General features: G+C 58.3%; 1 protein-coding gene and 1 long non-coding RNA gene across 13 annotated transcripts; one reads left to right on the top strand and one right to left on the bottom strand.

Annotated features, from left to right (window-relative positions):
* Positions 1 to 762: 762 nt before the first annotated feature.
* On the bottom strand, positions 763 to 26,547 carry bcl9l (bcl9 like). Of its 12 annotated transcripts, XM_088620219.1 has the most exons (11): positions 17,764 to 19,140; positions 17,077 to 17,710; positions 13,876 to 13,979; positions 12,336 to 12,736; positions 10,116 to 10,238; positions 7,868 to 8,051; positions 6,928 to 7,078; positions 3,852 to 5,646; positions 3,351 to 3,605; positions 2,894 to 2,947; positions 763 to 2,359 (listed from the first exon to the last, which is right to left on the bottom strand). In XM_088620219.1, the coding sequence occupies exons 4-11, from the start codon at positions 12,643 to 12,645 to the stop codon at positions 1,509 to 1,511; spliced, it is 3,723 nt and encodes a 1,240-aa protein (XP_088476345.1). In that variant the 5' UTR covers positions 12,646 to 12,736; positions 13,876 to 13,979; positions 17,077 to 17,710; positions 17,764 to 19,140; the 3' UTR covers positions 763 to 1,508. The 12 variants fall into 12 exon arrangements, with proteins under 12 accessions (XP_088476345.1, XP_088476343.1, XP_088476351.1 ...); XM_088620217.1 differs by lacking the exons at positions 17,077 to 17,710; positions 17,764 to 19,140 and adding an exon at positions 25,558 to 26,547; XM_088620225.1 differs by lacking the exons at positions 17,077 to 17,710; positions 17,764 to 19,140 and adding an exon at positions 25,558 to 26,547 and having other exon boundaries at positions 763 to 2,356.
* Positions 11,153 to 18,276, top strand: LOC148641278 (uncharacterized). The gene is made up of 3 exons (XR_015930485.1): positions 11,153 to 11,287; positions 17,972 to 18,108; positions 18,142 to 18,276. It is a non-coding gene; the product is annotated as an uncharacterized LOC148641278 (long non-coding RNA).
* Positions 26,548 to 27,230: the final 683 nt, after the last annotated feature.

The following is a 27,230-nucleotide window of genomic DNA, read 5'->3' as shown; positions in this document are numbered from 1 at the left end:
AAAGCAAAGATACAGCTTCAAAAAACTCTGATTTATACAACTGTTCTGGCAAACACTTCTGCTTTAAAGTTGCTGTCAATGTTCTGTTAATTATGAACTAAGACCCTGATTTGGGAGGAACTGTTTTCTAAACACAGCAAAATGGAGCAGAAAGAAAGGATCTGAAATGTAACACGATTAGAGAGAAACACTCCCTCCCGTAGTGAGATACTGGACTGGATAGTGGGATGTGTCCGACATCAGTGCCCAGCAGGTTAAAACACAGGCGCCCTAATTCTGAAACTGAAGCAGGGAATCCCACAGTCCAGCACTTTTCCCTCTCACTCATCATCATCAGCTTCAGGCTGTGCAGGAGGCAGAAACCAGTCAGGTTGAATGTCAATCAAACCGACTTCACGTCAGCTGGACAATCAGCTGGTTAGAAGTCAAGACACCCAGCTGCATTTCGGTCTCTGAGGACCAGAGCTAGGAATCGGTGCTCCAGGGCTCTGAGGTGATCCAGGAGAGCCCAGATTCCACAGGATTTATGGAATCTCCGAGAGCAGGGGGCTAACAGGCCAAAAAATGTATGTCTGACGAGACCAATAACCCAGGAAGCAGGCGATACTGCAGAGCTCTTCAGGAGCAGGGGCTGTGTGCAGGCGCCACTCCACATCGTGAGGCCGGGCTGCAGTGACTGCCCCCTCCCCACAGGGGTCAGCGTGCTCCCCCATTCTCCTGCCTCCCCTCGAGCAAGCTCAAATGAAAAGAGCACAGACTGCATTTGGGTCTTATTTTGACAGATTTTTTTTTCTTTTTCACCTCAAGGCTTCTATTAAAACACAGTTATACAGAACAGTTGAAAACAATCACAAATTGCATCTTATTTACAGCTCCTATTTCATATTTATAATATATATATATTTTTATCAATATATGCATGACCTGGTCTCCCCCAGACAGGCTCTTCGAAGACCAATCTCAGGATTAGCTGATGAATCTTGCCGCAGAGCCCCAAACGAACCACACCCAGCTTCACCTGTACTGCTTTCACAGATCCAGCCTCATTAGGTCATAATATTTGCAAAAACACGAAATCCCAGAGTGAGGTCTCAACCTTGACAATTAACCTTGAAATGCCTGAATCTAGGATAACAGGTTGCATATATATACAAAATCCCTTGCACAACAGTTTGGTAGCCAGAAAAAAAAGAAGAAAAACAAATTTGATCGACTTCCCTTCTCTGCCCCTATGGATCTGTGAAATATACATATTTTACAACTATAAAAAGAAACCGTCACAATCATTTAACTCAGGTGTTCTCCTCTGGTCTCTCTCAGACAGCCGGAACTGCTCAGATCTTCAAGCCCAGAGGAGGTGGCCCTAATTCTGAAATGCTTGTTGTTGGTTTTTTTTTTAAAAAAGCTTTTTATTCAAAAATTAAAGAGAGATTCTCCGTGATGACAACAGCGCTGCCGAGAGGACTCGTGGCGCCGGCAGAACGAAGACGAGCGCGATGAAGGGCGGCTCAGAAGGGCAGGTTGGCCATGCTGCTGGGGCCGTACCCCAGGGGGCTGTCCAGCGACATGCCCCGCTGCCGCAGGCTCTGAGGGCCCAGCAGGCCCGCCTGGGGGTGCGGGGGGCCCATCAGGGGCCCCTGCTGGGCGTAGAGGTCGGCAGGCAGGGGTGCGCCGCGCTGCTTGGGCTGCATCACCATCAGGCCGTGCTGGTGCTGCTGGGGGGGCAGCACGGCGGGGTGGGGGCCGTGGTGCAGCTGCTGCTGGGCGCCGGGGGGCGGCCCCATGGCTGTCCTGCCCATCAGGTGCCCCGGCGGGGCGCACATGCCGGCCCGGGCCCGCAGCCCGGCGTGGGCGTGGGGCGGCAGCGGCTGCTCGGCCATCATGCTCTGCAGGCTGGCCAGGTGGGGGTTGGACGGCTCGGCCCGGGGGAAGTACTGCAGGGTGCCGCTGGGCTTGTCCGCGGGGATGATGCGCGACAGGTCGAACTCCGGGATGCCGGTGGCCGAGGGCCGGATCACCTCGCTCAGGTCTGGGCCCTCGCCCAGGGGGGCGGGCGCGTGCCCCAGGCCCTTGCCCAGCAGGTGCAGCTGGTGGTGATGGGCCAGGGCGTCCTCGGGCGCGGGCGCCGGCGGGTACGGCGGGGCCTGCAGGCGCGGGTACCCGGCCAGCTGGTTGTGCGGCAGCATGGGGGACACGCTGCAGGGAGCCCCGCCGCCCGGCACGCTCATGGGGCTGGGGGGGTGCAGCAGGGAGCCCGCGGGGTCGTGGGACAGCGGGGGCTGGCCCGGCAGGACCGCGCCCATGGGACTCTGGGAGCCAAGGTGCATCTGGGAGGGCTGGTGGTTCCCCACGCCTCCTGCTGGAGAGAAGAAGAGACGGTGAGGGGAGCTCACTCGCGGACGACCCCACACAGGCGCCAGTGTGAGGACAGGCGGCGGGGTGATTTCTGGGTAAGAACCGCAGTGGAGGGGGCAGGGAGGAGACAGCCGTACTGGCGCCAGTCACCCACACAGAGCGCGGACCTGAACCGGCCCGACCCAAACTGCAGCACCAGAGATGTGGGCGCTAACAGAGCCTCCTCCTGCCTGCAGGAACCGCTGTCTGGGACTCCAGGACCTGCGACGTGATGGACAGACACGCTCTGCCTACCGTACACTCAAAACACAAAACACTCCGCAAACCATTTCAAAACTGAACACTAACACTGAAAGTACGTTCTGCCTGCTTGGAGAGACGCCCTTCTACAGCTGAGAGGCTCTACAGACTCAGTCCTAGCTGAAGGAGACTATGAGTCATTCGATCCAAGAACTCAAGACCTTGAAAAGTATTGACTAAACCCATAGACAGCTGTAGGGCAGTCGCCAAAAAAGACTGAAGAAAAACCCCAGCTCACCCCTCTTTTCTCTCGGTCGAAATGGATGTCCCGACTGACTGCCTGTAGGGCTGTCTGTAGGGAATAAGCAGCAGGAAGTGGCAAAGGTTAATCTTCCAGCAGTTCAAGTTTAATTGCTTTCCTGCTTTTTACAACAGAATGTTAGTGTGGCTTTCTGTGCAGCTGGAATGCAGGGCAGGTAAACGTCACAGACTGAACAAACCAGCCAACTGCTGCTCTCCTCTGGTACAGGGCTGTGCGGGAGGAGTCTGTCTGCTCTTCCTCACCCTCCCCTGTGTGCAGTCACAGGGTTAGTGACTGAGTGGCTGGCTCATGGTGTGAGGCAGCAGAAACAAACACACATTGGGTGGGTTTAACACAAAATAAACGGCTGTTCTAAATGTGAAAAAATGAGCTGTCCAAGGGCGTCACCTCTCGTTTGTAGCCTCTCTTACACTTTTAGTGGCAAAACACACACCTGCCATGCTGACAGCGGCCAGCAGGGGGCGATCCGGCATCATCTCGTCATCGGAGGTGGCGATGGTCTTGATGGCGTCGTGGTAGAGGGGCGTGTTGCTGGGCATGGCGTACTTGGACATCTGCGACATGATGAGGGACAGGGGGTTCTGAGAAGGCGGGGCGTCCGGGGAGGAGGTGAAAGGCATGCTGGGGTTGATGGAGCCCGGCTGGCTGAGGGGAGTGGAGTTGGAGCTCCGTGGAGGCAGGGGGGGGCCTGGGGAGGACACCGGGGAGGACAGAGCAGGGACAGGGGAGACACCAGAGGGCAGGGAGCACAGACAGAAGGGAGGAAAGAGACCAGAGGAAACAAAGTACATCTGATCAGTGAGAGGACTCGCCCAGCGTGGACAGCTTTAAAACTCTTCTCACAGAGGCAGCTCGGTCCTGTCCGCAGCGCAGGCGGCGAGACGCCCCAGACCCGCGCCGCGCCCCAGAACCTTCCTGAGCAGGCCATCCTCACCTGTGTCCACGCCGCTGCCCCCGGCCTTGCCTCCCGGCGGCCCTCCTGGGCTGGGCAGGGTGGTCTTCGGGGAGGCGGCCCAGCTGGGGGACGCCACGGGCACGGATGGTGATTTCAGGCGCCCGGGGGACCCCGAAGGAGAGAGCACCCCCAGAGAGGAGGGGCCCACCACCTGCGGCGACTTCAGGGAGGGCGTCCCGGCGCTCGGCGTCGTCGGGGGCGGGGGCGGGGGGCCGGCGAGCTGGGGCGACTTCAGGCCCGGGGCGGATGGGGAGGGCGCCTGGCTGACGGAGGGGGACTTGAGGTGGTGGGGTGGCGCCAGGCTGGGGGACCCCATGGGGTTCATGCTGACGGAGAGGTCGGAAGGCCGGCGGGGCCCGAGGCCGGGGCCCCTGCCGGCCGGGTTCAGGGGCAGGTGGCTGAGCCGGGACGTCCCGCCCAGGGGAGAGACGCCCTGTTCAGGGCCAAACAGGTCGGGGCCCGCGTCCTGGGGGAGGTACCCGGAGAAGGGCCCCTGGCCAGGGTAGGGCAGGGCCTTGCCCCCGCCCCCCGGCCCGTTCTGGGCGGCCCGGAGCCGGGACACCTCCTCGGGCCCCAGCATCAGCTTGGGGGCCGCCGGCTGCTGCCCGCCCGACTGCAGGCTCAGGCTCATGTTGACGTTCATGCTCATGCTCAGCCCGCCGCCCAGCGGGGAGCCCGCCATGTCCCCCGCAGGCCCCCCGCCGGGGGACCCCAGCAGGGCTCGGGAGCCCGCAAACTCCATGGGGTCGCCCCGCGGGTACCCCCCCCCACCTCCCGCCGGGGCCTGCTTGCCCACCCTCTCCGGCCTCTTCTCCAGCAGCAGGCGCTCGGGGTCCCCAGCCAGGTGCTGGGGGGGCCCCGGGGCAGGGTAGCACCCCTGGAAAGGCAGCCCCGAGCCCATGCTGGGGGGCGCATCCTCCAGCCAGCCCGGCCGGGGGGGCCTCTGAAGCCCCACGCTGTCCATGGGCAGCACCGCGCCCGGGTACGTGCCGGGGGGGCCCCTCTGCATGGACCCCAGGAAGCGCTGCCCCCGGGGCCCATCCTGGGGCCCCTCCATCAGCCGCCCCTGGCCCCCGGCCCCCGGCCCGGGCCACTGAGGCTCCCCGGGCTTGCTGTGGTAGGGCGGGGGGGGGCCCCGCGTGACGAGCCCGGCCTCCGGCATCATCCTGGGGTGGGCGTGGCCGTGGGCGTGGGCGTGGGGGGGCACGTCCTGCTGCCGGCGCTTCTCCTGGAAGTACTCCTCCTGCAGCCTGCGCCAGGCCGCCTGCTCGGGGCTCAGCCCGTCCGGCCCCAGCAGCAGCCCCTCGTCCAGGCCCGGCAGCGGCTCCTCGTACCTGCGGCCGGGGCCCTGGGCGGGCAGGCCGCCGTTGCTGGCGCCCGCGCCCTCGCCGGGCTGCTGGCCCTTCCCGCCGCGCAGCAGCAGCCTCTCGATGTCCCGCAGCGTCTGCAGCGAGCGCTCGCGGTGCTCCAGCTGCTCCTTCGACAGCCCGTCCGCCGCGCCGCTGGGCAGGGGGGACCCCCCGGGCACCCCAGCCCCGGGCCCCGGGTTGGCCGACGCCACGGCGCCGCCGCCAGGTCGCTCCACCGTCTCGCCCTCTTCGGGGGGCCCCGCTGAGGACGGCGTCCCCCCCGGGTGCAGGTGGGCCCCCACTCCTATGCCAGCAGAGGCTGGCCGGGGGGTGCCGCTCTGCGATTTCGGGGTGCCGCCCGGAGGGGTGCCGCCCGAGCTCAGCTGCTCGGACAGGCCGGGTAGCTTCACCCCCGGATGGGGGCCCTGAGGGGAAGAGGGAGAGGAAGGACGGGATAAATCCTTCACTGCCGGGCTCATCTCTCACGAAACCACACAGCAGAGCGGCTTCTCGTCATCTGTTCACAAGTGACAACCGTTCTTGTGGTACCAGCCCGACTCTCGACCATGAACCCTGTGACCGCACACAGGGGAGAGAGGAAGAGCAGACAGACTCCTCCCCCACAGCCCTGGACCGGAGGAGCAGTGCTGATTGGAGGAGAGGCGTCCCTCCCCCACAGCCCCGGACCGGAGGAGCTGTGCTGATTGGAGGAGAGGTGTCCCTCCCCCACAGCCCCGTACCGGAGGAGCAGTGCTGATTGGAGGAGAGGCGTCCCTCCCCCACAGCCCCGTACCGGAGGAGCAGTGCTGACTGGGGGAGAGGCGTGTCCGTGTCCCTCACTGACAGCGCAGGCAACCAGGAGGCCACGGGAGAGGACTGTGTCTCTCTGCTCCGTCTCTGCTACCCCAGTCAGCTGGTGACTTTGCCCAGGTTCGAACCCGTGATCACAACGCTTAGCTCGCTGGTTCCTGTTGATTTCTGCTTTTTTTAAGACCAAATGAGCAAGGGGAGAAAGAGCCATCTGCCTGGGCCTCCCCTGGCGAGGACAGGACACCCAGAAGCCACCGAGAGGCAAAAGACACGCAACTGCGCGCTCTCTCCGGGCGCCAGGTTGAGTTCCTCTTCAGGACATCGGGCAAAAATAGAAAGAGGAACACGGCTAAAACTGTGAAATAATCTATTCACGATCAGACAAAAGCAGCCACCCACGCAGTCTGTGTGAGGAGCACACCTGCAGGCCGACTGCTGCACACAGCGCCGAGAGCGTCTGCAAACCTGTTTCCTACTGCTTTAGACAGGGCCCCTCGCTCCCCGAGCTCTGTGCTCTCCAGGGCGTTAGGTGTTGCAAACCGACACCTCGGCGTTGCAGAGCTCATCAGCTTTTAACAGTTCGCATCAGTAACACAGGTGTGAAGGAAGACTGACAGGTGTTAAATCACAACTCACTCCATGCCACTCGGTCAGGCTAATGACTCAGTCCTCGCTCTGGTACTGTTTACTGAGCAGTAATATTGAACACCGGTGTTCGCTGGGTTACTGAGCAGCATGTCCAGGCAAGATGGCAGCTCTGGCCTGTACTACATGTCCCAGAATGCTGTGGGGGGCGTGCCACCTCGGTCACCTGACCGGTTGGCAGAGGACGAAAGGTGTGGAACTCCGAGTCTGTGTTTTACTGAGAGCGAGGGACACAGGAAGATATTTAGTACCTCAAAGAGGAGCTCAAGAGGTCCCCTTTCACCTGTGCAACTGTTGTAAGGACTCCCCTCACTGACCTGGTCCAGTTTGGTCCGCGGGACGTTCTGCTGGTGAAAGACGAGGATGGAGTCTGCGTGGCCGTGGACCACTGCCTCTGCCGCACTGGAGGAGCAGAGAAGCATTAGGAGTAAGAGAAGCAGCCAGCAGCCATCTCACCCTGCAGCTCCCAGCTGGCCGCCCACTGGAGCCCAGCAGTGAGAGCCTGGCCAGTACCTGGAGGGGAGGTGTCAGTGGGGCCAGCAGGGGGCGCTCACCCTGGGGTCTGTGTGGGTCCTAATGCCCCAGTACAGTGACGGATGAGATGTAAAACCGAGGTCCTGACTCTCTGAGGTCATTAACAATCCCGGGGTGTCTCTCGAGAAGAGTAGGGGTGTTACCCCAGCGTCCTGGCCAAATGTCCCCCTGGTCTTTACCCATCATGGCCTCCTAATAACCCCCGTCTCTGAACTGGCCTCATCACTCTGCTCTCCTCCCCACTGAGAGCTGGTGTGTGGGGAGCAGACTGGAGCATCATCCAGGTGGGGGTACACACTGGTGGGGGTGGAGGGGATCCCCATGACCTGTAAAGAGCTCTGAGTGGAGGGTCCAGAGAAGCGCTATAGAACTGTAAGGAGTTATTTTTAATACTTCTAACAATAAAGTGACAATAAAGGTGTGTGACATGCTGTTACCTGTGTGTTTTGGAGCTGTGTGAGGTGTGCAGCTGCTGGGGTGAAGGAGGGTGTGATTGATGAGGCTGTCCAAGACACAGTAAGGGGAGTTGGGCTGGTAAGATTATGGGGGTCCTGCTGTACCCTACGCTGTTGCTATGGTGAGGGGTGGAGCCTGTGTGTTGCCTAGTTGCCGTGGCGAGGGTTCGTGTGTGCCGTTGCCATGGAGAAGGGGACTGACCTGTTGGCCAGGCTGGTTGTGAAGACGTACACCACCTGCTGCAGGGGCTTGGGGGCGGAGCCCAGCTCAGGGTGCAGCCCCGCCCCCAGGCTGTGCCCAGCTGAGGAGGAGCCGGATTCACTGAGGGGGCCCAGGGGGGAGGGGCCGGGGCGGGGCTGGGCGGGGCCTGCCAGTGAGCGCTCCCCTGAGAGAGAGAGAGAGGCAGAGGGGACATGTTAGAGAGACACACACAGAAAGCCTCTGCCGTCATCTCAGATTAGAAGCACAAATCTGCAGGACTAGGAAAACAAGCGCTCGCCCTCTGCTACACACACACAGCTCATCGTCCGTCCTGAGCGGCAGGCAGTTCATTCTGTTTTTCTGTTCGAGTTGTCCTTTCCGCAGCTGAGCTGGGTCTGCAGCAGCTGCCCAGACCCCGGGAGATCTCGATCCGCGCACGTCTGCAGGAGGTTCAATACAGCCACGCCTGCCTGCTTGTTTCTACTTTCTAAAGCGGGGTTCTCTAACACATACACAAGTTTCATTTCTAGGTCTTTGAAGTGGCGAGGGCTGGTGTGTCCCACGTCATACACAGTAATTTTGGGGTGCTTCTTGCAGGACTCTTTCAGAAAAAAATAATAGAAAAGTGGGTAAAATCGGAAAACTGGGATTACAGGATAATTGGGAAAACATAGCACTTTTATAGGACTAAAGTAAAACTGTGGACAATGTATTTCTAGGCAGTGGAATTCAATTCTCCGGTGCCAGCCTGGCAACTGCCGGCGTGCACTTGCACCCAGTCTGCCCACTAGGTGGCGCCACAACACAAAAACTGGAAAGCAACGAGAAGAGAGCAGCTGGAAAAACAGTCACCACTCACGTTCCTCCTTTTTTCCTCCCCAAACAAAAGTGGAATTTCCAATGATTTCGCCCATTTCACCCTCACCATCGCACTCAGCTAGTCCGGCTCTTCCCCAGGACCCCAGGAGCTGCTGCACGCCAGCCAGGGCACCCAGATCACCCTCCTGCGCTCCTCCCGCTGAGCCGACGCCAGGCCAGGCAGCACGCTCAGCCGGGGGAGCCAAGCAGGAGGGCACGAGAGGGCACCGAGGAGCGAGCGGACACACTCCTGCGCAGTGTGGGGCTGCACTGTGGACTCATCAGCCCACCCAGGGCTGGGCTGGACTGGGCTGGGCTGGACTGGACTAGAGTGGAGTGGACTGGTCTCGGCTGGAGTGGAGTGGACTGGTCTCGGCTGGAGTGGGCTGGACTTGAGAGGTCTGGGCTGGACTGGGCTGGGCTGGGCTGGACTGGACTAGAGTGGAGTGGACTGGTCTCGGCTGGAGTGGGCTAGACTGGACTGTGCTGGAGTGGGCTGGACTTGAGAGGTCTGGGCTGGACTGGGCTGGGCTGGGCTGGACTGGACTAGAGTGGAGTGGACTGGTCTCGGCTGGAGTGGAGTGGACTGGTCTCGGCTGGAGTGGGCTGGACTTGAGAGGTCTGGGCTGGACTGGGCTGGGCTGGGCTGGACTGGACTAGAGTGGAGTGGACTGGTCTCGGCTGGAGTGGGCTAGACTGGACTGTGCTGGAGTGGGCTGGAGTGGGGAGTGGGAAATCCTCACCCTGCTGCAGGACAGAGGCCTCTGTGCCCCCCAGGTCTTTGCCAGCCCCCCACTGCCTGGGAAGAATGAAAAGCTTCCTGAGCTTGCTGAGGAATTTTCTCACGCCTCCCAGCTGCACAGCCGGTGTGGGCTCACCCAGCAACTCACAAGCCTCAACCTGCTTCCACTGCCTCTTCACTCCTCTCTGGGTCTCCTCTCCTCTGGCCAGCACTCAGGAGCAGTGCACAGATCCAGGCCTGGGGGGCGCTGTGTCTGCAGGGGCTTTCTTCCACCTCTGCTCCTAACTGAGCTGATCATGAGCTCAATCAGGCCAGTTTAACACTCTTCTAAGGTCTTCAGCAGTTGAGACCTAGAAGTCCTGTCCTTCAGTCCACGAGCACTGCAGACACGCACTGGGGCTTTGACCCCTCTGCCTGTCACATGTCCCGAGAGCAGCTCTATCCTGGGTGAGTTTCCAGGACTGTCAAAAACCACTGTTTTTTAATACAGGTCGTTTCACGACTTTAGCAAGAAACGTTTGATGATCTAATCAATAATTCCTATATAAAAGGGGCCACGTGCACAGAAGACCGGCACTTAAACAGTGTGAATGTTTCGGTAACTGCCCGACCTTCCCAAGATCCCCCAGCATCCCAGCGTGCACTCACGGTGGGCGGCAGCAGGCGGCTTGTCGTCGTCGTCAGTGTCAGCCCCCGAGCACCACTCGTCCCCGCTGTATGGCTGCTTCTTCTCCAGAACACAGCGGCGCTTGGTGCGCAGCACGCCCTCTGCTGGACATGATGGAAAACACATCAGGAACATCCCCCACATGTAACCAAACCCTCCCTTTCCAAATCACCTGGAACTCCTGCTGTTTGCAGCCCTGGCCAGACCAGAGGGTGGGAGCTTCACCCATTAAACTAAAGGTATCTCGAATCATTTACCTCAGGGACAGACACGTCTTTTTATCCACTGAAAAAGGAGCGATTATCCTTATATTTCATTCGTATGTCTCTGTCTTAACATGAATTGTCACTGTCTTACTAGTTTTGAAAGGTGAAGAATGGGTTTTAAATTGTCAAGCATGTTTTATACAGGTGAAAAAAAACAGATAACCCCCAAAATATTCAAAATAAATATTGAAGGATACAAATGGAAAGTGTCCATGATAAAACACACACAATCACTCCAGCTGCTGTCACCCCAGACTCAGATCTTAGGCTGGTGTTCAGAAATTCATTATTGCTTTACACTGAGCACTGTGTTAATTAAACCCCTCACTTTAATTCAATTTAATTTGATACTAGCTTGTAAAAATCTGGAAATTTTCATCTATAACTCGAAATGCACAACTGTTAAAAAGCACAGTGAGATAGCAGTTTAATTAAGTAGGTAATTTGGTCAGATTCTGGGATTGAGAATTCGGAATTAATCCCAGCAGACACCATGGAGCTCAGGAAGGAGCTCAGGGTCCATTCAGGCTGGTTTCTTTCTCAATGGTTCTGTGGAGGACAGCCCCATGGTTGGACAGATCCCCTGGTGGACAGATCCCCTGGTGCACAGCCCCACAGCCTCTCCACCTGGACAAGCCTCTCCAGTGTCACAGAAGCAGGCGTTCCAGCATGTGACTCAGGACGGGCGTACACAACGTCCCAGGGAATTTGGGGTAAAGGTATTGTGCTACTTGAACGAGGCCCTGATTCTAGTGAAAGCGTTTAGTGGGAGTGGGGGAGACGGGGGCCGGTTCCTGTATCTCTCGACACTCAGTCTGTGGAGAGGATTTCTACTGCAGCGAACGCTTCCAGGTGGCTGTTTCTGAACCTGAGTCTTCCTTGTCCAGGTAAGAAAGTTGGCGTTTCTCCTTCTTCTTTTACTTCTGCTCTCTGCGGTTTCGGCAGCCCTGGGCAGGGAGATTTCCGGAGGACTGGCACTGAGCTTGGTTTCTGTTTGCTCAGTCCTGGAGGCAGAGTGAGGCAGGAGGGCAGATAAGTGGCAAACCTGCGAGAACCTCCCCTCTCCTGTCAGACTGTGTGTGTGTGTGTGTGTGTGTGTGTGTGTGTGTGTGTGTGTGTGTGTGTGTAATGCTCTGTGTGTGTGTAATGCTCTGTGCGTGTGTGTAATGCTCTGTGCGTGTGTGTGTAATGCTCTGTGTGTGTGTGTGTGTAATGCTCTGTGCGTGTGTGTGTAATACTCTGTGCATGTGTGTGTGTAATGCTCTGTGCGTGTGTGTGTGTAATACTCTGTGCGTGTGTGTGTGTGTAATACTCTGTGCGTGTGTGTGTGTGGAGTACATGTGCGCAGGACGAGGGGGTGGGTGAACGAAACTGCAGGAAACCCAGAATGACTCAGTTGTGCAAAGATCAGTCACTCCCCCCCTCAGCACGCACACAACCGGCAAACAAACCCCTTCTCATTCCTGAGCGAGCGACTCACCCAGCGACACGCTTACCGAAAACAGCCTCGGGTTTACAGTCTGCAGCAGAGTCACCCTCGCCCCCCCCCGGACCCCCCAGACACCCGAGCTGCTGCAGGATCTTCCTCAGGGGCTTGAGGAGGGAGCGCACCGCAGCAAGAGAAGCCCAGCCAGAGGGGCAGTGAGCTGGGAGAACTGACACCTCCTTTCATCACGGGACAGGGTCAGGGGTCAGGGGTCAGAGGGGACAGGTTGCGCGCTGCTAGACAGCTGTTTCTGGGGGCCCTGGCAGAGCAGCAGGGAGCAGAGATCCTGCAAAGGCCCCGAGTCCCAGACTTGGCCTTTTCGTCTCTACGGCCCTGTCCCCTCTCCTCTCCGCGCCTGGAGAAGACCCCTCAGCCCAGACGTTGCCTATCCTTGCTCACCGGCTGACCCCACAGGGACACACTCTGCAGGCAGGCGCTCCTGTGCCTACCTTTGGCGTCTGGTTCGAGGGCGGGAGTGAGGGCGTCCCGCTGCTCCCCGGAGTCCGCCGACACGCTCCTCTCCCGCTTGGCCTTGCCCTTCGTGGGCCCCCCCAGGGCCACGCCTGCCTGCACTGCGCTCTTCAGCCCAGAGCTGCCCGGGGAGATCTGATTGGCCTTGGCAGCATGGCTCCCCGCCCCCACGCCCTTTGACCCCAGGCTGCAGGCGGAGCCCGGCTGCTGGTTTACATTCTGGAGCTGGGATTGGGCAGTGCTGTTCACTTGCTTGCCATGATTGGTTAGTTTATTGTCCGGGTGCATTTGATTGGCTGGGGTTTGGGGAGGCGGGGATTGGGGGGGCAGGCAGGGGTTCACCTGAGTCTGCGGCGTCGGTGAAAGATTCTGTCGTTACCTGGGGAGGGAAAGGGAAAAAGACACCTAATGAGTAGAGGGAGGCTATTACAAGCTATAACCAGCATTCAAAGTTTAAGAGTCACATAAAATCCCTTCTCCTGAGACCCAGGGAGCTTGGCATTGAAAACATGTTCAGAAGAGCTACTGCCTGTAAACATCAAGAGGGTCTGGTCTCCTCACAGAATGCAGGTCCCAGGCCAGGGAGCAGCTGGGCTTCGCCACATGGGCGTCCGAGTGACCGGCAGGCTCCTGTGTCTCTTGACATTGCCTGCCCCAAGTCCAGAGGGGGGGGCGTCTGCCCCCGGTCCAGTGCAAAGTCAGGTTTCCCAGAAGCAGCAGGCCTGGGGACTCTCCAGGAGCTGACGAGCTCGACACCCCCGCTGCGCGGGAAAGCCCCGCACCCTGCCCCCGCCGAGCTGCCAAGCCTCACTTCCCCTCTCCCAGTCCTGTGCTCTGTGTCTCTCGGGCCCCCTGGGGACCACTCTTCCTGCCCAGCTCTGACCACTACTTGGTCAGAATGTCTATAATTTAACGATAATAAGATAAACATCTCTGGAAAAGAACTGAGTATATCACAAATGCATGTCACGTCCAATGGGTTTCAGCACAGAGAGTGACAGGGGAAATGTGGCACATATCGCATTTGCTTTAACAACAACAGGAGGAGCCCTAGCTTGTGACAAGAGTGACTGCCACACGCTGTCCACAGAGATCATCCCACTGAGTTCACTCCAGCCGCTGGCCCAGCGTGTCCAGGGATGATGTGCTCATGCGATTGTCCACAGTGGCCTCTGGGAACTGGGAGGAATCTGCAGTCTCCAGAACCTCATCGGCACAATGGGCCTGAGCCTCTTCCAGCTCTGGTCCAGGTGCCATCCAGTCAGGAATCGGACCAAGGTTCTGGGTGGGTCTACGCATTTGGACTCTACTCAGCATCCAGTCCATTATTATCCACTTCAGCCGGAGGGAGGTCATGACTGACAGCGTGCTGCTATCTGCGAAGTCACGGCTGCCCGAGCCATGAGAGAGATTTGAGTTTGCTCACTAAAGAAGAGATTTCCCACCTGTCAAAGTTAGGGCATGTTTTCCTGAGCGATGACCCTCTCAGACCACGGATAAGTACTGCAGCAGACTCACCTGGGACCTGTCCTCACACAGACACACAGCGGACACGCAGCCAGGGGCGGCCGACCCAGAGAAGCATACTGCCTGCCAGTCCAGCTCACTGACCGCACTCGAGCCTGTGGACAGAAGCACAGTTAGATACTGCTGAGCAACCTGCTGGCCACATAGCACACCTGCTGTTGAAACTCCTGACACACTGACAGTGTACTGACACTGGAGCTGACACACTGACACACTGACAGTGTACTGACACTGGAGCTGACACACTGACACACTGACAGTGTACTGACACTGGAGCTGACACACTGACACACTGACAGTGTACTGACACTGGAGCTGACACACTGACACACTGACAGTGTACTGACACTGGAGCTGACACACTGACACACTGACAGTGTACTGATACTGGAGCTGACACACTGACACACTGACAGTGTACTGATACTGGAGCTGACACACTGACACACTGACAGTGTACTGATATTGGAGCTGACACACTGACACACTGACAGTGTACTGATATTGGAGCTGACACACTGACACATTGACACACTGACAGTGTACTGACACTGGAGCTGACACACTGACACACTGACAATGTACTGATACTGGAGCTGACACACTGACACACTGACAGTGTACTGATACTGGAGCTGACACACTGACACACTGACAGTGTACTGATATTGGAGCTGACACACTGACACACTGACAGTGTACTGATATTGGAGCTGACACACTGACACATTGACACACTGACAGTGTACTGACACTGGAGCTGACACACTGACACACTGACAATGTACTGATACTGGAGCTGACACACTGACACACTGACAGTGTACTGATACTGGAGCTGACACAGTGTACTGATATTGGAGCTGACACACTGGCACACTGACAGTCTTTCAAGGCCTTCATACAGTGGGCTGTCCTTGGCTCAGCATGTTTCCTTTTGTGCACTGAACTGCAGTTGAGCACAAACACTAATACAGAACGTGCTTCAAATAATTATAATCTTACATCAGACTGTCCCTTTAAAATGAAGGAAGTCCTTTCTTTGTGTGCACACACACAGCGAGAGAAAACTGAATTCCCCGATCCAGCAGAGCCAGGATTGTGTTTCCAGGAAGAGCACGGCGCTGTCGGGGGGCCTGCACCCCGAGACAGTGTCCCCCATCTCTTCAGGAGAGAAACCCCAGGGAGACTCGCCCCTCCCCTCAGGCTGCCCACCTCTCACATCAGACCGCACGCAGGACAGGTGCATTGTCAGACATCATCTGCTCATAAACTAATCATTATGTATTAGTTAATACTTCACTGCTAAAAGCTGCCCCTCTGACAAGTCACTGTGTTTACTCCTGACCGCACAGGCATGTGTAAAACAGCACCCCTGCTCCAGATGCAGGACCTTACTGCAGTCGACTCAGGGTCTCTGAAAACTACAGCCTTCACTGCCCTCTGAAGAAGTACAGCACGACAACCCTGCAGCCCGTCTGTTACTGACGGCTGAGCACAGCAGGGAAGTGTCCCCAGATAGAAATGAGCCTTCCTGGTCCCTGACCCCCCACATCACTCCTGGGCGAGACGCCAGTCCATCACGGGGCGCACAACACAGGGACACGCCGGAGACTGCGGTTACCCTATCCGCAGGGTGCTCGGGGCATCTCGAAGCAAACTGGAGCACCTGCAGAAAACCCACACAAACGCAGGGAGAACACGTGTGCTCCACACAGAGGGTGTTCCAGGGGCAGAATCAGACCCAGCCGCCGTGAGCTGTGAGCGCACCTTCCTCTCTTCACCAGTTCTGAGTTCACCTCACACGCCCTCCCTCGGCCCCCGCTTGTTTTGCGGCGCTGGGAGCAGCCCCTCCACAGAAGTCAAGACCGGTAACGAGCACACTCACACTTTGCTCCAGAAGTCCTGATTTAGAAGTGAATTCACATCTGTGAAACTGGAACTGCACAGCGGAGGGAGAATTGCACCAGTACGAGACAGCGACAGCACAGGGCTTGAAAACAGACCAACACTGGCCACCGTCACAATCCTGCGCTGACTCGACCGGAGGTTCACACAGACTCAAAACCAGAACCCTTCTTACTCCAGACCGAAGAGACCTCGCGCAGACGGGCAAAATCAACGCAAACACACGTTCAACCACTTCTCTTGAGCAATGCTGTGGCAGTGTTCAGGTGAGTCTGGAGTGTCTCACAGTCAGTGTTCAGGAGGCAGTGTCTCTGTGTCAGTGTTCAGGTGCCAGTGTCTCAGAGTCACTGTTCAGGTGAGTCTGGAGCGTCTCACAGTCAGTGTTCAGGTGGCAACGTCTCGGTGGCCGTGTTCAGATGGCAGTCTCTGGGTGTCAGTATCTCGGTGCCAGTGTTCAGGTGGCAGTGTTCGGGGCTCTCCGAGCTGCTGGAAGGCGGTAGCACAGACAGGGCTAACAGGTGCCTGCAGCTGAAGAGCGCACTGGGCCTGCGAGGGGCGTCTCGGGTGCAGGAGTGGGCGGGTGTCTGTGCTGCACGCAGATCTCTCCCCTGGCTGTCTGAGTCACTGTGAGTCAGCTGCACCTCTTCTGAAGACATACCTTCCCGAATCACAAGCAGGGAAGAGTCCTTTCTTCCTTGAAGCATCCCAATTGCTAAACAAAATGTGTTTTTGGTCCAGATTATTAAATATCTTAGATTAGTTTGCAGTTTGTGATGCCTGCGAGTATAGCTATGGATTCAATCTGCTCCTGGGTCTGTCTGTACCTGTGTCCACTTGAGCCATACGAAGACCTTTATGCACTGAACAGAAATCGCAAACCAAGAAAAGCTGCAATGCGATCAACTTTTTTACCTGAACATTTGGAGCAACTTAAAAACAAGCGCGAAATATTATGCCCGTTAGGCATTCTGGCCAACAGCACCGACAGGTCATGGATTTCTAGTCCGAGAGTTTCAGCAGCTCCTCTTCCGATGGGAAAAGCGATTGACTGGAGCTTTGTGGAAGGACAGAAGCAGTAAAGGTTTTACTCCAGGTGCCAGTACTTTCCCCAGAGGAGGATGGGGAGAAACGAGGGGCTTCTGCCGCTGAGACGTCACTGGCGGAGTCACAGCCCTGCCCCCTTGCGACCTTGTGAGCCCGGATCCAAGCTTGTTCCAGACTTCTCCCCGCCTCCCTCTCTGATCTGCCCTCCCCCTCCTTCTTCAGGTGAAGCGAGCCTCATACCTGGCAGCAGTGAGTCACCGACAGGCCGCGTCTGGAAAACCCGACGCACACAGCTGCTGAGCACAGCGATGTAGGGGAAACTGTGGGCTCGTCGCCGCTGTGAGAAAGCTCAGCATGTGGAGGAAACACGCACACATCAGAAACACCACCAGCTTCAAAACCACACTCAAGACAGAGCTGTTTTTTACAGACAGCCAAGGCTGTAACGACCCGTGAAGGTCACACTGTCATGTCCTGTTGTGTTGTGTTTGGATAAGTACTGTGTTTTAGGCTGTATGTGATACAAGTAAAAACACACAGCATACTAGTGCTGCTTGACTTTTGCCCCTTTGGTGTAAACACAGACATTGGCGAAGCTCTTGAGGAGAGAGGACCTCTGGGTCCTGGGAGTTCTTGTGAGCTGGGGCCGAGTGAAGATTTCTCACACCAGTCTAGATGCCCTGCTTCAGATCTGCTCTCCCTGACTCGTGTGCAGCAGACAGCTCCAGTAAGACTCCTCTGGGACTGCTCAAAGCCAGAGGAGAACAGGTCCGTCTGAGTGTTATCGGAACCGTCTGGGACTGAATGAGCCCGTCTGGGTCTGACTGAGCCAGTATGGGGCTAAACGATTCCGTGTGGGACTGACTGAGCCAGTCTGGGGCTGAACGAGTCTGTGTGGGACTGGACCGAGCCCTTCTGGGGCTGAACGAGTCCGTGGGACTGAACGAGTCCGTGTGGGACTGACTGAGCCAGAGGAAAAGGCTGCAGGAGCTGTGCAGGGAGAGAGCACAGCCCTCTCTGGACTCCCCCAGTAAATCACACAGCCGGCTGTAGTTTTAGAGTATTTATAGCCAGTGTCTCCTGGGAACATGCGGGGGAAGAAAGGAATATTCCCAGGCTCCACCTCTCTCCACAGAGGACGCCCTGAGAGTGGGCTACAGCAGAGGGAGTCAGGCACAGATTCCTGGCACAGGACACCCAGACACGACCCAGCACGAGCCAGCAGGACCCAGCAGGACCCAGCAGGACCCAGCAGGACCCAGCAGCAGCAAGGTAGCAGCAAGGTAGCAGCAAGGTACCAGCAAGGTACCAGCACCGAGCCGAGTGCCCACCTCCAAGAAAACATGTGCACTGGGGTTGGGCAGGTGAGTTTCATACAGATGACAAGAGCCAGAGGGCGGCACAGTGGTGCAGTGCTGTGTTTACTCTTCTCAGCCTCACACTGCCTCCCTGCCTCTCTCCACAGCCTCACACTGCCTCCCTGCCTCTCTCAGCTCTAATCACAGCCTCACACTGCCTCCCTCTCTCAGCTCTAATCACAGCCTCACACTGCCTCCCTCTCAGCTCTAATCACAGCCTCACACTGCCTCCCTCTCCCAGCTCTAGTCACAGCCTCACACTGCCTCCGTCTCTCAGCTCTAATCACAGCCTCACACTGCCTCCGTCTCTCAGCTCTAATCACAGCCTCACACTGCCTCCCTCTCTCAGCTCTAATCACAGCCTCACACTGCCTCCCTCTCTCAGCTCTAGTCACAGCCTCACACTGCCTCCCTCTCTCACCTCTAGTCACAGCCTCACACTGCCTCCGTCTCTCAGCTCTAATCACAGCCTCACACTGCCTCCCTGCCTCTCTCAGCTCTAGTCACAGCCTCACACTGCCTCCCTCTCTCAGCTCTAGTCACAGCCTCACACTGCCTCCCTCTCCCAGCTCTAGTCACAGCCTCACACTGCCTCCCTCTCCCAGCTCTAGTCACAGCCTCACACTGCCTCCCTCTCCCAGCTCTAATCACAGCCTCACACTGCCTCCCTCTCCCAGCTCTAATTACAGCCTCACACTGCCTCCCTCTCAGCTCTAATCACAGCCTCACACTGCCTCCCTCTCTCAGCTCTAATCACAGCCTCACACTGCCTCCCTCTCTCACCTCTAGTCACAGCCTCACACTGCCTCCCTCTCCCAGCTCTAATCACAGCCTCACACTGCCTCCCTTTCTCACCTCTAGTCACAGCCTCACACTGCCTCCCTCTCCCAGCTCTAATCACAGCCTCACACTGCCTCCCTTTCTCAGCTCTAATCACAGCCTCACACTGCCTCCCTGCCTCTCTCAGCTCTAGTCACAGCCTCACACTGCCTCCCTCTCTCAGCTCTAGTCACAGCCTCACACTGCCTCCCTCTCTCAGCTCTAGTCACAGCCTCACACTGCCTCCCTCTCTCACCTCTAGTCACAGCCTCACACTGCCTCCCTCCCTCTCTCAGCTCTAATCACAACCTCACACTGCCTCCCTTTCTCAGCTCTAATCACAGCCTCACACTGCCTCCCTCTCTCAGCTCTAGTCACAGCCTCACACTGCCTCCCTCTCTCAGCTCTAATCACAGCCTCACACTGCCTCCCTCTCTCAGCTCTAGTCACAGCCTCACACTGCCTCCCTCTCTCAGCTCTAGTCACAGCCTCACACTGCCTCCCTCTCTCACCTCTAGTCACAGCCTCACACTGCCTCCCTCCCTCTCTCAGCTCTAATCACAGCCTCACACTGCCTCCCTCTCTCAGCTCTAATCACAACCTCCCTTTCTCAGCTCTAATTACAGCCTCACACTGCCTCCCTCTCCCAGCTCTAGTCACAGCCTCACACTGCCTCCCTCTCTCACCTCTAGTCACAGCCTCACACTGCCTCCCTCTCTCAGCTCTAGACACAGCCTCACACTGCCTCCCTCTCCCAGCCTCAGCTGCCTGCCTCAGTGCCTCAGCTCTGACTCCTGGGTCTCTCAAAATGCAGCAGGCTGCTTCTCGATATCTCATGACTCTTTAATTCCTCGGCTCAGCGGCGCGGTCTGTAACCGGAGCCCTGCGGCTCTCAGATCGCCAGGCCAGATAAGCGCAGCTCTGTCAGCAGCGCGTCACACCTGTGTGCCCTGGGCCTCCCGCAGGTGAGCCAGGTGAGTCGGCCAGCGGGACGGGTGCAGAGGTCCTGCCCCGAGCCCCGCTGCGGGTCAGAGCGGTCAGGGCCCCGGGCTCACCCTCACCTCTCCTGACACACCTGCACTGAGGCCCCGCTCCACACTGCTCCACCGCTCCGCTCCGGAGCCACACCACTCCCACAGTCCACTTCTGGGCAGCAGAAACACTGCACAGCTCCCTGTGAATTCAAAATACATCACCTGGACGTTCTTCTTCATTAACAGGCTTAAATATACTGCGCTGGAAAACATCACACTCACAATGTGAACAGTGATGGCAGCTTTCAAGACTCTGCTTCAGCGACTTGAAGGAAACTACTGTTGTTGGTAGTGTAGACACACACACTGCTGCCTTCCCGCTGGACAACAGACTAGCACCTCCCTTCTCTTGTAGCAACATTCCCAGTCTCTCCCCGGCCCTGAACCACACCTTCTGGGCGAAAGCTCGGGAGGAAACGCGAGGAGCCGTTATTAGTGAATGCAGAGAAGACGAAGCGAGGGCTTGCCCAGCACGGGCCTGAGAGAACTCCCACGCCACCCGCGACCGCGGCAGGAAACGGAAAATTAACTATCGTGTGGGGCCTGCAGCACACGCTGTTACTGGAGCGGCTGACGCGATGGCTCTCGGCCGTGTCTTGCGTGCCGGCACCTGTTCTGTTATGATTCTGGACTCGATTCGCAAGTTGAAAGGGAATAATTACAACTTCACTGGAAAAGACCTGCACACCACGTTGTTTTGACATTCACGGCCCTCATACACTTCCTTATTCCTGTGCGCATGCCCCAGCCGATACCCTTGCGCGTACATGTCTTATTGCACACATCCCCACAGCGCCTGCTGTTGTACCGGCGTGCTGCAGGCCTTGGTGATTTACTGTGGCAGCGAGGGGGCTTCATTGCGAGCACACTGTTCCGTTTTCTGCTCCTGCGCGTTCGGCCAACTATACATTGTAAGCTACAGTATATGAACAGGCACGACAGCGTATTTGAACTGTTCTGCAGAACAATCCGTGGTTATTATATTTGTAGTTTAGCACTGTCCTGATCGCAGTAGCCCCCCTAGTGCCGGGATTGGAGCTTTTACGCTTCCTGAAAAAAGCACAGTGTGAACCTCTGGGGTCTGTCTGACCCCTTGGTATAGCGGCCTCCCACCTCCGACAGGCTGCTAGCGTGCTCTCAGAGAAACCTCCCGGGAGTGGGCGTGCCTTAACCTTTACAGCGCAGCGATTGGACGACCCCGCAGCCTGTCATGCGCCCCGAGGATTCTCATAGGCCCACCACCTCGGCCGTTCCCGCCCCCGCGTCTCTTGCTCACACAGTCTGAACGCAGCTGAAATTAATCTGAAATGAGAGGACCGTGTACGGGCGAGGTGGTGATGAAGACGCCAGCCGGCGTGCGGAGCTCACTGCTCGGAGGGCGAATATCGGCTTGAACGCCTCCTGGCGCAGATACCGTATGAAGCTCGGATCTCCTGCTCCCCGGTGCCGGTGTGAACATGTACATGCTGCTTGCTGGTGTGCAGAAGGAGCTCATGACAGCTACTGGAACCGCTTGAAAAGCACAGGAGACAAACACCTCGAGGAATTCTCAGTGTGTCTGGGTCCCATAACAGCTTGTACCCCTTCTCCCTCTCCAGAGCCCACTGTACCCCCTCTCCTCTCTCTCTCCAGAGCCCACTGTACCCCCTCTCCTCTCTCTCTCCAGAGCCCACTGTACCTCCTCTCCTCTCTCTCTCCAGAGCCCACTGTACCCCCTCTCCCTCTCCAGAGCCCACTGTACCCCCTCTCCTCTCCCTCTCCAGAGCCCACTGTACCTCCTCTCCCTCTCCAGAGCCAACTGTACCCCCTCTCCCTCTCCAGAGCCCACTGTACCCCCTCTCCTCTCTCTCTCCAGAGCCCACTGTACCCCCTCTCCTCTCTCTCTCCAGAGCCCACTGTACCCCCTCTCCTCTCTCTCTCCAGAGCCCACTGTACCCCCTCTCCTCTCTCTCTCTCTCTCCAGAGCCCACTGTACCTCCTCTCCTCTCCCTCTCCAGAGCCCACTGTACCTCCTCTCCCTCTCCAGAGCCCACTGTACCCCCTCTCCCTCTCCAGAGCCCACTGTACCCCCTCTCCCTCTCCAGAGCCCACTGTACCCCCTCTCCTCTCTCTCTCCAGAGCCCACTGTACCCCCTCTCCCTCTCCAGAGCCCACTGTACCTCCTCTCCCTCTCCAGAGCTCACTGTACCTCCTCTCCCTCTCCAGAGCCCACTGTACCCCCTCTCCCTCTCCAGAGCCCACTGTACCCCCTCTCCCTCTCCAGAGCCCACTGTACCTCCTCTCCTCTCTCTCTCCAGAGCCCACTGTACCCCCTCTCCTCTCCCTCTCCAGAGCCCACTGTACCCCCTCTCCTCTCTCTCTCCAGAGCCCACTGTACCCCCTCTCCTCTCCCTCTCCAGAGCCCACTGTACCCCCTCTCCCTCTCCAGAGCCCACTGTACCCCCTCTCCCTCTCCAGAGCCCACTGTACCCCCTCTCCTCTCTCTCTCCAGAGCCCACTGTACCCCCTCTCCTCTCTCTCTCCAGAGCCCACTGTACCCCCTCTCCTCTCCCTCTCCAGAGCCCACTGTACCTCCTCTCCTCTCTCTCTCCAGAGCCCACTGTACCCCCTCTCCTCTCCCTCTCCAGAGCCCACTGTACCCCCTCTCCTCTCCCTCTCCAGAGCCCACTGTACCCCCTCTCCCTCTCCAGAGCCCACTGTACCCCCTCTCCTCTCTCTCTCCAGAGCCCACTGTACCCCCTCTCCTCTCTCTCTCCAGAGCCCACTGTACCCCCTCTCCTCTCTCTCTCCAGAGCCCACTGTACCCCCTCTCCTCTCTCTCTCTCTCTCCAGAGCCCACTGTACCTCCTCTCCTCTCCCTCTCCAGAGCCCACTGTACCTCCTCTCCCTCTCCAGAGCCCACTGTACCCCCTCTCCCTCTCCAGAGCCCACTGTACCCCCTCTCCCTCTCCAGAGCCCACTGTACCCCCTCTCCTCTCTCTCTCCAGAGCCCACTGTACCCCCTCTCCCTCTCCAGAGCCCACTGTACCTCCTCTCCCTCTCCAGAGCTCACTGTACCTCCTCTCCCTCTCCAGAGCCCACTGTACCCCCTCTCCCTCTCCAGAGCCCACTGTACCTCCTCTCCTCTCTCTCTCCAGAGCCCACTGTACCCCCTCTCCTCTCTCTCTCCAGAGCCCACTGTACCCCCTCTCCTCTCTCTCTCCAGAGCCCACTGTACCCCCTCTCCCTCTCCAGAGCCCACTGTACCCCCTCTCCTCTCTCTCTCCAGAGCCCACTGTACCCCCTCTCCTCTCCCTCTCCAGAGCCCACTGTACCCCCTCTCCCTCTCCAGAGCCCACTGTACCCCCTCTCCCTCTCCAGAGCCCACTGTACCCCCTCTCCTCTCTCTCTCCAGAGCCCACTGTACCCCCTCTCCTCTCTCTCTCCAGAGCCCACTGTACCCCCTCTCCTCTCCCTCTCCAGAGCCCACTGTACCTCCTCTCCTCTCTCTCTCCAGAGCCCACTGTACCCCCTCTCCTCTCCCTCTCCAGAGCCCACTGTACCCCCTCTCCTCTCCCTCTCCAGAGCCCACTGTACCCCCTCTCCCTCTCCAGAGCCCACTGTACCCCCTCTCCTCTCCCTCTCCAGAGCCCACTGTACCTCCTCTCCTCTCCCTCTCCAGAGCCCACTGTACCTCCTCTCCTCTCTCTCTCCAGAGCCCACTGTACCTCCTCTCCCTCTCCAGAGCCCACTGTACCCCCTCTCCTCTCCCTCTCCAGAGCCCACTGTACCTCCTCTCCTCTCTCTCTCCAGAGCCCACTGTACCTCCTCTCCTCTCTCTCTCCAGAGCCCACTGTACCTCCTCTCCCTCTCCAGAGCCCACTGTACCTCCTCTCCCTCTCCAGAGCCCACTGTACCTCCTCTCCTCTCCCTCTCCAGAGCCCACTGTACCCCCTCTCCCTCTCCAGACCCCACTGTACCCCCTCTCCCTCTCCAGAGCCCACTGTACCCCCTCTCCCTCTCCAGAGCCCACTGTACCTCCTCTCCTCTCTCTCTCCAGAGCCCACTGTACCTCCTCTCCTCTCTCTCTCCAGAGCCCACTGTACCTCCTCTCCCTCTCCAGAGCCCACTGTACCCCCTCTCCTCTCTCTCTCCAGAGCTCACTGTACCTCCTCTCCTCTCTCTCTCCAGAGCCCACTGTACCCCCTCTCCTCTCTCTCTCCAGAGCCCACTGTACCCCCTCTCTCTCTCCAGAGCCCACTGTACCCCCTCTCCTCTCCCTCTCCAGAGCCCACTGTACCCCCTCTCCCTCTCCAGAGCCCACTGTACCCCCTCTCCCTCTCCAGAGCCCACTGTACCCCCTCTCCTCTCCCTCTCCAGAGCCCACTGTACCCCCTCTCCTCTTCCTCTCCAGAGCCCACTGTACCTCCTCTCCCTCTCCAGAGCCCACTGTACCCCCTCTCCCTCTCCAGAGCCCACTGTACCCCCTCTCCCTCTCCAGAGCCCACTGTACCTCTTCTCCCTCTCCAGAGCCCACTGTACCCCCTCTCCCTCTCCAGACCCCACTGTACCCCCTCTCCCTCTCCAGAGCCCACTGTACCCCCTCTCCCTCTCCAGACCCCACTGTACCTCCTCTCCCTCTCCAGAGCCCACTGTACCCCCTCTCCCTCTCCAGAGCCCACTGTACCCCCTCTCCCTCTCCAGAGCCCACTGTACCCCCTCTCCCTCTCCAGAGCCCACTGTACCTCCTCTCCCTCTCCAGAGCCCACTGTACCCCCTCTCCTCTCTCTCTCCAGAGCCCACTGTACCTCCTCTCTTCTCCAGAGCCCACTGTACCTCCTCTCCCTCTCCAGAGCCCACTGTACCCCCTCTCCTCTCTCTCTCCAGAGCCCACTGTACCTCCTCTCTTCTCCAGAGCCCACTGTACCTCCTCTCCCTCTCCAGAGCCCACTGTACCCCCTCTCCCTCTCCAGAGCCCACTGTACCCCCTCTCCCTCTCCAGAGCTCACTGTACCTGCTCGCCCGTCACCTATTCGGAATTAGACCCCAGCGGTCAGGCTGCTGAGCGGAGCTCGGTCTGCACTCCAGACCCCTCCAGTCCGATGCTGCCTGTCCCGTAGCTGTTAGGAGCCGCGCAGCGCCCGCCGGGTCCCCGGAGCGGAGGCACATTCCTGAGCTCTCCGCTGCCCGGCCACGCACGGTGCAGGACCGGCTCGTCATGGGGAACCCACACTAGAAGCTCTTGCGCCTCTAGTCCGTTCCTAATGGGGTTTTCTACTTGCCAGTTAAGCGACAGTAAAAACAAAATTCTTTGCCTCGGACGCTTGTATTTAAATATGGCAGCTCAAAACTATAACCCCTCATAACAGCCTTGCAGCGCCTCGGAGCGGAGCGGAGCAGAGCTGCGGCGCGGAGCAGCACGAAGGCAGCGAGACAGCCGCCGGGGAGAGGAGCTGGCGTCCCTCGGACAGGCCCCGCTGCAGTGTGCGGCGAGCGGCTCGCTGCAGCCGCTCCGGCGGTGTCGTCCTCACCTCATTCCGCCGTGAGAAGAAGGGAGGCCGCTGTCAGCGGGCACGGGCAGCCGACAGACCCCGCGGATCTCCCGGTGCTGTGGCGGCGGCACCGGCCGGCTCTCACGCCCAGCGCCCCGCCGCTCGGGCCGGGCGGATCGCGCAGGGGAAGGCGGTGCCGGGCGGCCGGCGCTGGCGCTCGCTGTTTGGGGAGGAAGACGAGTCCCAGCGGCGAAGGCAGCTTGTCATGGCTCCTCTACGGGAGCCGAGCGCGGAGAGAGGAGTCCATCGCGGCCACCCCGCACGCAGACACACGCACACACACACACTCACGCAGATCACTGAAGTCACCGCCTGGCTGACACACAGCACAGGCGAGCCCCTCTTCCTGCTTCGCAGTCTCTCGCCTTGCAGTGCTGTGAGAGTCCGGGACAGGCTGGCACCGAAGACGCGCCCCAGATTCCCTTTCAGCTGTTTGTTTTTTATTTTATGTTATTGTTGGTGGCTACCGTGACAGCTCTTTTTTTAAAAACGTAGCCTTTTTTCCATTTTTCTTTTATTTATTTATTCCCGTCTCCTTGCGCCGCCGTGCGCTCGATCCCGGGGCTGTGTGTAGTGCGGCGCTCCCGCTGTCGTGCGCGTTTGAAGTTTCGGAGGGGAAGGCGACGGACGCGGGACAGCGACGAGTGACGGGGAGGGTCGGGGCGCTCCGTGTCCCCGGTGAGACGGCGATGCCCGGCCGGATCTTGTCGAAGCACAGCCCCGAGTCGGGATGATCATTTCGGGACAACAGAACCGCTCGCTCCGCCCGCGTCAGAATAAGAGCCGCGCACGGCCCGGAAACAGAGGACCGCTGTCCCGTCCCCCGCGAGCACTGGGCGGCCTGCGCAGCCAGGGGCCCCTCCCGGAAGCCGAGGGGCATCGCACCGCTTAACTGGCCAGAGAGCGGGTTGTCATCGTCACCATCAGCTAACCGCAGGTCCTCAACCTGTCTACGGGCTAGCTTCAGCTCGTGGCACGTGCTTATTCGCAGCTGAGAGCAGCCACGTCTTTACACAGAGGGTGGCGGGAGTGTGGAACAAGCTCCCCAGCCATGTGGTTGAAGCCGGTACTTTTGCAGGCTGGTGGCCGTGGGTCCGCGGGGGGCAACACCACACCAGGCCTGTGTCCGCCTCGTTGATTGTATTTTCACTCATACACTCTTCCAATGTAATAGCATTTCCTTCCATACCGCAATGACTCTAAAGCAAAGTTTGCTCTGTTATTTCCACTGGCAAAGAAAGTTAATCCTGTAAAGCCAAACCATGACCTCAGAACAAGCACAGGTTCACAGCCAGGTTTTTACACTCTGCTCTCACCAGGTCCTGTTGCAGATGACGGGCGTAATCAGTGCAGGTCACCCTGGGACCCTCTGCCCCAGAAACCTCCACCTGCACACCTGGCAAACATGAGGAGAGCATGCAAACTCCACACAGACAGCCACCCCAACCAGAATCGAACCTGGGCCCTGAAACTGTGAGGCATTAACCCTCTGTGTTGTCTTCATGAGGATACAACACACAGCGAGGTCTGGTGCTGTTCAGAAATACCACAAAACACCACAATAAAACACCAGGTTTGCTAACTGGCCTGTTCTTGACCTTAATATCATGACAACATGACAAATCATAACATGAACACTTGGACATTTAAAA

This window comes from Lepisosteus platostomus, chromosome 25 (genome assembly GCF_059453375.1).
Source record: "Lepisosteus platostomus isolate fLepPlt1 chromosome 25, fLepPlt1.hap1, whole genome shotgun sequence".
Lineage (NCBI taxonomy): Eukaryota > Metazoa > Chordata > Actinopteri > Semionotiformes > Lepisosteidae > Lepisosteus > Lepisosteus platostomus.
Note: the sequence above shows the minus strand (reverse complement) of the source record. Positions and strands in the feature narration are given on the sequence as shown.

Coding starts and splice junctions, on each gene's coding strand:
- bcl9l (XM_088620217.1), bottom strand. CDS start 12,645: ATGCACCCGGACAATAAACTAACCAATCATGGCAAGCAAGTGAACAGC. Junction 8,052..10,115: donor GCCGCCTGCTGCCGCCCACC/GTGAGTGCACGC, acceptor TCTCTCTCTCAG/GGGAGCGCTCACTGGCAGGC. Junction 3,606..3,851: donor GGGCAGCGGCGTGGACACAG/GTGAGGATGGCC, acceptor TGTCCTCCCCAG/GCCCCCCCCTGCCTCCACGG.